This window comes from Pseudochaenichthys georgianus, chromosome 13, assembly GCF_902827115.2.
Source record: "Pseudochaenichthys georgianus chromosome 13, fPseGeo1.2, whole genome shotgun sequence".
In the NCBI taxonomy this organism is placed as follows: Eukaryota; Metazoa; Chordata; class Actinopteri; order Perciformes; family Channichthyidae; genus Pseudochaenichthys; species Pseudochaenichthys georgianus.
Window position 1 is genome coordinate 3,891,621 of NC_047515.1, and position 9,951 is coordinate 3,901,571.

General features: G+C 43.3%; 1 protein-coding gene across 1 annotated transcript; it reads left to right on the plus strand.

The window, feature by feature from the left end:
* Positions 1-1,285: 1,285 nt before the first annotated feature.
* Positions 1,286-2,773, plus strand: LOC117457876 (claudin-3-like). The gene has a single exon (XM_034098131.1). The coding sequence runs from the start codon at positions 1,410-1,412 to the stop codon at positions 2,055-2,057; it is 648 nt and encodes a 215-aa protein (XP_033954022.1). The 5' UTR covers positions 1,286-1,409; the 3' UTR covers positions 2,058-2,773.
* The last annotated feature ends 7,178 nt before the right edge of the window (positions 2,774-9,951 follow it).

Sequence of the window (9,951 nt, forward strand, 5' to 3'; positions counted from 1 at the left end):
CAACAATGCCCTGAATTCTATTGTCACCCCCTAGGTGGTATGAGCCCTCCGGTTTAAAACCCCTGCTTTATTTCACAGTATAAATGTGCCATAGTAAATATTTAATTGGTTTTAAGGTCATGGTACACTAAAAAAACAGAAACGTTGAACCTAAACAAAATATTTAAACTTTAAATGATTGCTTCTGTTGACATAATACATTTAATTAATGTCAATGTTTCAGTTTTTTCAGTGTAGGTTCTGGATACCAAACTAACACCCATAGGAAAATGTTAACATATATAAACACTTAAAAGAGATTTGGTAAAATATCTGATCTCCATATCGACAGGTGCAAAGATAATTTGTGACTCCACCCTGCACACTCGACCGTGAGTCTGTTCCTCAGCACATAAATCCACCTGGCTGTCTCCCAGCTCTGTGTGCTCTGTGATAACAAGAACCGCTACTTTGTCAGCTTCCCCACACTCGACTACCTGAAAACAATGGCACTGTTTCATTCAGAAGGGGAGACTCGTGGGAGGGGGGCTGTCAACACCGGGGCGGCGGGGGCTTTTCTAGGGAAAAAGTCCCATCTCTGAAGAATTTCAAGGGCATTCTGTAGACAGACAGTCATTAAGGCCCATCACACAAAATACTGCTCTCAGGTGAAAGCCTCATAACTCTAAGTGTTAAAGTGATCCTTAAACTGAACTAGTGCATACAGTTTCAAAGGTTTCCATCCTTGGTCTTATGAAAACTCTTAAAACCCTCTTTGTAAGTTTTTTTAAAACTGCCGTCAAGCTTAAAGCATGATGTGTTGTTGTCTTTTTAACAGCATGAAGCGCTGGCATTTCAGACCAGAGAATAAGAAGGATGTAACCGAGCAATGTCGGTCAATCATTCTTTATATATTATACATTTGAATAACAAAAAGCAAAGATCATCAGACCTTTACAAAGAAGCTTACGTCCCGACTGTAACAAGAGTTTTTCAGGTAAAGCTAGATTATATTTGAATCAGTCACGTTTGCTGTCTTTGCACGTGTTCAATCACACAGTAAGCCTTAACCACCTTAGTGCCTTTTCATTGTCGATAACAACACACTCAATGGTTGCGTGTCCTCTCAGCTGTAAAAGGCCTCTTTGTGGCCCGGCCCATTGGGAGCCAGCCTTGTAAGCTGATCCCAGAGTGTGTCCAGGTCCTTCCTCCTTCTTTAGTGATGTCAGCTCCTTCAAGGACTCCTCCCCTCCACTTGAGCCTTATAAAGGATCCTGGTGACGTTGAGGCAACAGATCATCACACACTCACAGATGCGAGGCCTGAAATTAAGTTAATTGCTAGTTTGGTCTCTGGTTGACTCTTCCCCTTTGCAGGTACTTTTCAGTGACCTCCTCTCAGGTGTGGCAAAAGAGGACGACTTTTTAAGTATGTCTATTGGGCTGGAGTTGATAGGCATCTCCCTTTGCATTTTGGGATGGATTATTGCCATTTTAGCGTGCGCCCTGCCCATGTGGAGGGTGACAGCCTTCATTGGCAGCAACATTGTGACGGCTCAGATCATCTGGGAGGGCCTGTGGATGACCTGCGTGGTCCAGAGCACGGGCCAGATGCAGTGTAAGGTCTACGACTCCATGCTGGCCCTCTCCCCGGACCTCCAGGCGGCCCGCGCCCTCACCATCATCTCCATCCTGTTAGCCATCCTGGCGGTGCTCGTCTCCATCGCCGGGGCCAAGTGCACCAACTGCATTGAGGACGAGGCCTCCAAGTCCAAGGTGATGATCGTCTCCGGGGTGTTCTTCATCGTTTCCGGGGTCATGCAGCTCATTCCTGTCTCCTGGACGGCGAACACCATAATCAGAGACTTCTACAACCCTTTGCTCACGGACGCTCAGCGGAGGGAGCTGGGGGCCGCGCTCTACATCGGCTGGGCGGCTGCTGCCCTCCTGATTCTCGGAGGTGGATTGCTCTGCTGCTCCTGTCCTCCTCGTGAGACCAGATACAACCCTTCAAGGATGGCTTACTCTGCCCCTAGGTCCGCAGGTGGCCCAGGGTTAGAAAGAAAAGACTATGTCTGAATGGACGTCAAGGAGGAAGAGACATTATTGAATCACAAACCTGCTCGCCTCACCAAACTGACGGTGTAATGAGGGAAAGAGCAAAGGAAACAAGGAGACTCCGTGATGAAGGATGTGTTTGATTTTGCCTTTAATGTTAAGTATCTCTGATTAGACGCTTTGTTATTCAGAGACTGAAAAAGCATGCAAAGGACATTGGAGTGAAAATCTCCTTTAATTATGTTTCACAGAAATAGTGTTCTTAGTCTTTTTTAAGGTCAACACGCTAAAAGTTATTGTTACAATCAGTATGCAATTATATACTTTTTATACAGTTCTGGCGCCTTAATGTTTACTACTGATTTTTTTTTACGCCATCACTGTATCAAGTTTAAGCTTTATAGGCACTGGGCACTGCTGATTATAATATGAAAGACTTGGATGTGTTGAATTTGACGATGGTTATCAACTATATTGTTCTGTAAATACTGTAGTAAGAGTATGATTAATCACCTGTAAATGAGAAGACAGATGATAACTGTATTCAATGCAGCTTTTAGTGCAGTGTTGTAAGGTTGGGGATGGAGGGGGGGGACACAAGGGAGTGCTTTACAGTGTGCAGAGAGGGAGTCAAAAGCTCCTGGGTTCATCCGTGACAGGAATAATACCCATGTGATTTACACAACTGAAGTATATGTATTGTGCTTTTTTAATAAACACAACTTTTTTTAAAGATACAGCACATCTTTATTCATTTCAAACAACAGCCGTTTCACGAGCTCAGTCTGAAGATCGAGCTCCATTTCAGATTTCGTAACGACATATTCCCTCCTTCGTGAGTCAACGAACCGGTAACCAAAATGACGGAGTTTTCTTATTCTGGTGCCTGAGTAAGATGACACTGACATACAATCCTGAGGGCTACCTTACCAGCAACTTAACCACACGCGCTCTAAACAATTAGCCACAGGCATAGCCATGGGAACATATTTCAAATGGGGGGTGCTGTGGGGGTGACACCAGGGCCGGTTTTGACCAATTTGCTGCCCGGCAAGATTTTAGCTGGCAATGAAAAACCTCTATGACCAATACACTACAAACAGAGAAACATATTGACATGGTGGACAGCTTATATAAAAAGGCTTCAAATGTATTTAGTATTGCATGAACATGTTTTAATTGGGGGGTGGACTTCACATCCTCTAGAGGGGTCCGGGGGTGCCCCCCCGGGAAGATTTGTTTTCACATTTAAAGTAAAATGCTTCAATCTGGTGCACTTTGAGCGCCCAATTACTAGAGACTGATCGAGGGGATGCAACTCTAAACACCCATATGAAAAAGATCGGTTTGCATTTTAATAATCAAATAACTGTATGTGAACATAACCAATAACCTACCAGAGCCAATAACAAATAAATGTAGGCTAACTTGTTTTATTTTTGTGGTTCATTTATATCTTATTTTATCAGTTAACATTTATTTATTTATGCATATTTTAAATCTCTCCAGTTTTAAACAATATTTTTGGTTTACTGTCCTATAGTAAACATTGGAATGATTTCAAACCTGTTTTTATTTATCCTAATAATTATAAAGGAGTGCCTTGGAAATATGTGTTTACATAAATTGTGATCAAAACGTTTGAGACCCACTGAGATAACTTAGACTAAAGTGAACTATCTAAACCCTGGCAAATGGAAAATGTAACCGGGGTAAAAAGGGTGTTATCTTTACTTAAATGTTTGAATGTTGTTACATCAAGGCTGAAAATTCTTCTTTTTTTTAAATTATATTTGTATTTAATCTTGTGGAAGTGCAGATCCCCTGTCCTCCACCAGGGGGTGCTGCAGCACCCTCAGCACCCCAATTTCCCACGGCCCTGGCCACAAGATCAGTTAACGGGCAGAGGTGAGAAGTGTGTGAGCACAGAGAATGGAGTCTTTCCAGACAGGTTACATAATTTATTCGTTTCTTAACCTTCAGACTTTATCATTGCATGCTTGGCTCAGCTTGCATCTTCTTTCCAACACCTTTCTACCTATACAATAACACATCTGTTTGTAAAAGCTGCCAAGTATCACCACAAACTATGGGCTCAGAACAGTCTCATAATACACACATGAGCACAGAAGGATTCACACTTGTATTTCATGATCCGCAAAAGGATTCAAACTTGTATTTCCGGATCCACACTTGTGTTTTTCAATGCACACACAAATGTATTCCGTTTCATATACATGTAAATAAAATCCAAATACAGAAAAAAGTTTTACATGTGTATTTTTGATACTCACATATTTGTTTTCCGTTTAAATCCTCTGAACCTGCAAACACAAACAGCTTTCTGTGCACGGATCGCTGTGCATTCGTGTGACGGTCAGCCGATTCGTACTTGTAATTATTTCTATCTATAGCCAATCAGATGTCTCCTCAATTCTAAGCCAATCACATGAGCGCGCCCCCACGAGGGTAGATTTCTTGCGTTCATGACGTAGTGCTTCATGTACGCATTTTGCGCAGTCCGGAGCCGACAGGTCCATGGAGCCTGCCTGCAGGCGCTAATGTCAGGACACCTCCACTCTCAGTCCAGCGCCACTTTCCGAACAGAAAATGCACGAAAATACAAGCCTTTATATTATTAAGGTACAGCGCCACTTTCCAAACCATGGATGAATGCTTGTGTACACAAAAACGGCAGGCAAAACCGTTTTAAATGTGTGTTTCCTGTATGGCGAATACAGCTGCTTTATTTATGTCTGTATGAAGTTGTTGTGAGTGTGGAGGGAGCAGCTACAGGTTAGCTTAGCCTAATCGATCAGTGCACTACGAAGCCAGTGCTAGACAGTGACCTGTTAACGGGGGGAGCCCCGCCGGTCATTATCGGCCGATATTCACTCTTAATAGTTTGATCGGTGCTCTCTATAAAGGCCGATCAGGAGAGCTGGATCTGATCGATATGGACATAAACGCGAGTGAAGTAACCGGACGCGAGAGAGAGATCAGATCAGCTGCTGAGTCTGATGGAGACACGCAGCTCTGCATAATCACCTGATGCTCCGCCCTCTGTTTAACGAGCTGACCGGACTGCGCAAAATGCGTATATGAAGTAATCTTACCCTCATGGGGGCGCGCTCGTGTGATTGGTTTAGAATGAAGGAGACATCTGATTGGCTATAGATAGAAAAAATTACAAGTACGAATCGGCTGACCGTCAGGGGAGTCTCAAAAAAAAAACACACGAATGCAAAGCGATCCGTGCACAGAACGCTGTTTGTGTTTGCAGGTTCAGGGGATTTAAACGGGAAACTAATATGTGAGGATCAAAAATACATATGTAAAACTTTTTTCTGTATTTGGATTTTATTTATATATGTATATGAAACGGAATACATTTGTGTGTGTATTGAAAAACACAAGTATGGATCCGGAAATACAAGTTTGAATCCTTCTGTGTGCATGTGTGTATTATGAGACTGTTCTGAGCCCATACAAACTTCTGCTGGTCACTAAACAAGATGTAGAACTTAAATTAGAAGTGCCTTGAAAAACAAAAGCATTGTCAGGGGCGGTGGGTACTGTAGGCTAGGGAAGGCTAAGCCTTCCCAAATATTTGTGTCACTGCATCGTGGTAAAATAAAAATATAATTACATTGCATTTAGCTGACGCTTTTATCTAAAGCGACGTACAATAAGTGCGTTCGACCAACAAAATACAAACTTGAAGAAAACAGAATCATATAAGTACATCAGGTTTCATAGAGCAAAAACATTTCAAGTGTTACTCAACTGGCTTTAGGTAAGCCAGCCCTTTATTAGTATATAAGTGCTTTGTTAATAGTTCTATCGCTCGAAGTGGAGTCGAAAGAGATGAGTTTTCAGTCTGCGCCGGAAGGTGTGTAAGCTTTCTGCTGTCCTGATGTCAATGGGGAGCTCATTCCACCATTTTGGAGCCAGGATAGCAAACCCACGTGTTGTTGCTGATGGGAACTTGGGTCCCCTTCGCAGCGAGGGTGTAGCGAGCCGTTTTGTTGATGCAGAGCGGAGTGCACGTGCTGGGGTGTACGGTTTAACCATGTCCTGGATGTAGGAAGGGCCAGATCCATTCGCAGCATGGTACGCAAGTACCATTGTCTTGAAGTGGATTCTAGCAGTTAACGGAAGCCAGTGGAGGGAGCGGAGGAGCGGAGTGGTGTGGGAGAATTTAGGAAGGTTGAACACCAGACGAGCCGCTGCATTCTGGATGAGCTGCAGAGGTCGGATGGCACATGCAGGCAGACCAGACAGGAGGGAGTTGCAGTAGTCTAGGCGTGAGGTGACGAGAGCCTGGACCAGAACCTACGTCGCTTTCTGGGTCAGCTGGGGACGTATCCTCCTGATGTTGTAAAGCGTGTATCTGCAGCAGCGGGTTGTAGCAGCGATGTTTGCAGTGAAGGACAGGTTGTTATCTAGGATCACACCCAGATTCCTTGCAGTCTGAGTCGGGGAAACAACAGAGGTGCCGATGTTGATTGTTGGTCAAGAGTGGGACAGTCTTTTCCCGGAAGGAAAAGCAGTTCAGTCTTGTCAAGGTTGAGCTTGAGGTGATGAGCAGACATCCACTGAGAGATGTCAGCTAGACAAGCAGAGATGTGTGCGACGACCTGGGTCTCTGAGCGGGGAAAGGACAGGATTAATTGGGTGTCGTCAGCGTAGCAGTGGTATGAAAAACCATGCGGGCTAATGACAGATCCGAGCGAGTTTGTGTACAAGGAGAAGAGGAGGGGACCGAGAACAGAGCCCTGAGGGACCCCTGTAGTTAATTGACAAGGGTCGGACTCCGACCCTCTCCAAGTAACCCTGTAGGTGCGGTCTTTGAGGTATGAGGTGATGAGGGAAAGTGCAGAGCCTGAAACTGTATAATGTTTGTGTCTTTGACATTAGCGCTGCTATGCAGCCACCTGTGCCCTGTACCACGAAGGCAGTTTAACAGACTCTGGATATGTTTGAACAAACGAACGAAAACGAAACGAGATCTCGCTAAGGGGGATGGGCAACTTTGATGGTGGAGGGGGCCACATCATTGATGTACTGGCCACCAGGGGGCTGCAGATTCACTTGGAACACACACACACACAAATTCCATGTGTTGTATGTAATTATTAACAAATATACTCTGACATCTTCATTGACATTTTACAATCAAAGGGAACATCCCCAAAAAATGGGAACATCCTCTAATAAGCCACTAAACAAATATCAGTTCGCAGAAATGTTATTTCTTTGTTACAAGTGGCATGTTTGTATTGAACAGGTTATTAAACAGTGGAATAAAACTATTTTAAACTATTGGAAAGCACGGAAAATGTGTGTGTATTGAGATTAACCATTAGATGACATACACATTAAGTCATGAACACTAACCCAGACATTAGTTGTCTAACTTGAACCTAAAACACTTGTAGTCAGTCTCTGCATTCCCCTTATTCCACAATAAGGGGAATGTCAACACAGACACCTGTCAGCCCGCACTCTGCTGTTCCTCAGCACCACTCCCCCTCCCTCCCGCTGAAATTATGAATGAAAAGCGTAGTAATCATAGATAACACGGCAGGGTCCGTGACACTTTGTTTTCATCTGATTTCAAATAAACAAAGTCTTGGTTTTAAGAATATTAAACTTGTTTTGCCAAATTCAGATGATAAAATCTACTTTTAAGATTGAAAATGCATAATTACAAGAGGCAATTTAACATCACAGCAGGCATAACAACAGCCGGTGTTTCTTTTGAGGGTTTCCCCGGGAAACAAACACAATACACACAAATGCGTCACAGATTATTACGCGGTATTTGAAATCATCTACGCAGCTCGCGACGTAACTAGGAGTCTAGTGGACGGTATCAGTACTACAAGTAAAAAGAGGAGGTGGGGGCCGCATGCGGCCCGCGGGCCGCCATTTGCCCATCCCTGCGCTAAGCGGTCATACGACGCTGGTTATCAACTCGGTAAATCAAGCCAGGGTTTCTCTCTCCAGCTGAGAGTGTGTTCTCGTGAAAGGGGCGGGCTTAGCTACATTTGACCAATCACAAACAGGGACAAGTGTACTGACAGCGCAGCGTCATACTTCATTAATGAAAAGTAAACTAATATATAAATATGAACTTTAAACATCCATGACTTAAACATATAATCCAGGATACAAGCCACATAGTTGCACCTGCAAGGTGAATATAGAACAACTGGTTAAAAATTAAATAAACTACCGAGTGTTTGTAGCGTACAGTTTTATGATATCCCTGCCCCGTCTAAGACACGAGTGGATCTGACTTTAATTACATTTGAGTGTTTCGTCAACTTAATGTGTTGCTTAAAATAATACGTACTTAGTATGTGACACTGTGAGTGTTGCACGGCCAGATACGGCTCGAGAAGCTGACTCAGATAAGGAAATATATGATACATTATGATATTATATCATCGATGATCTGATTGATGATGTGATATGAATGATAAGTGCGACACTTCGGCGTCTTCTCTGCATACGGCAGTTCAAACTGTATTTCCTTTATCCTGTAATATGACTTGATAGATTTAAACTCCACACACTGAGCTCTGATTGGTCAGCAGGCGGTGCTTTCACTGAGTTGATCTCTTTTCTATAGACGCCGGAGGCGGGCAGCGTCAGGTAAAAAAAGTTATGTAGCCTTCCCAAACCTGAGCCTCACGCGCCGCCTATGAGCATTGCGTATTTTTTTCTAAAATGGTTCCATCTTTTCCGGAGATGTCTAACTTCCCTTCAATCTTCCTGTTTTTCCTGAAGTCTGTTTTATCATTAAGGCGTTATGAAAAGCAGGACAGCATGGCATAGTTATCTACAATTTAGCATATTTCAAATGTCTACCATCCCGAGTATTCATGATAGACATGAGTAAAGCCTTTTAGCGGCTATCGTTTCCCACAACACATGCAGTCACAGCTGACAAAGGAAGCGACTTAAAAGTTTAATGACCATCTCATAGTAAATATGGTGGGGGTCACTTGGGGCTATATCACATTACTTTCCAACTGTTGTCTCTTACTCCCATATCAATGTCGCCTCTAACAAAAGCCAAGGAACTGCTTGACATCTGGTCATGATTATAGTTATTACAGATTAGAGCTCATTTTGACTCTAATGATTATACAAGTATTGTTATTAAATCCATGCAAGTTTCCACATACAACTTTTAAAAGGGGATGCCTGGTACATTAGTCAGGAAGAGTACATCATTCAGTGACCTACAGTGTGTGTCTGTCAATAACATGGCTCAATGCCAAAATGAAAAATGAGGAAATGTCTTTAGTTTATTTTATATACAGGATGTGTTCAGATGAAGTCAGATTATACGATGCCGTAATACTGTATATGTCCTGACAAATATTTATAATGCTATCTATGGCCGGTTGTGTGCAGTGTGGTCGTAGCATTCTTAGAATTGTTGCTATACATTTTGGATACAATCATTTAATTGCTGATCAAAACAAATCTATAAATACAATTCCAATTAAAGCTACAGTCACATACGTGCACGCAGTTGTGGGCGTCAAGCAGACACGCCCCAGTCCTCCGAAATGAGCCGTTCGTCATTTCTCAAATGTTCACGTCCCGGACTCCTCGGTCCTCCGGCAGCGACCCGGAGACGTATGTGTGTGTGTGTGTGTGTGTGTGTGTGTGTGTGTGTGTGTGTGTGTGTGTGTGTGTGTGTGTGTGTGTGTGTGTGTGTGTGTGTGTGTGTGTGTGTGTGTGTGTGTGTGTGTGTGTGTGTGTGTGTGTGTGTGTGTGTGTGTGTGTGTGTGTGTGTGTGAAAGAGACAGATGATGTGGAAGGCAGAGTAGCTTATCTGACATCTAAATGTTGGAAAATGGTACCTTCTAGCCTGTGAACTCCCCGTTCGAGC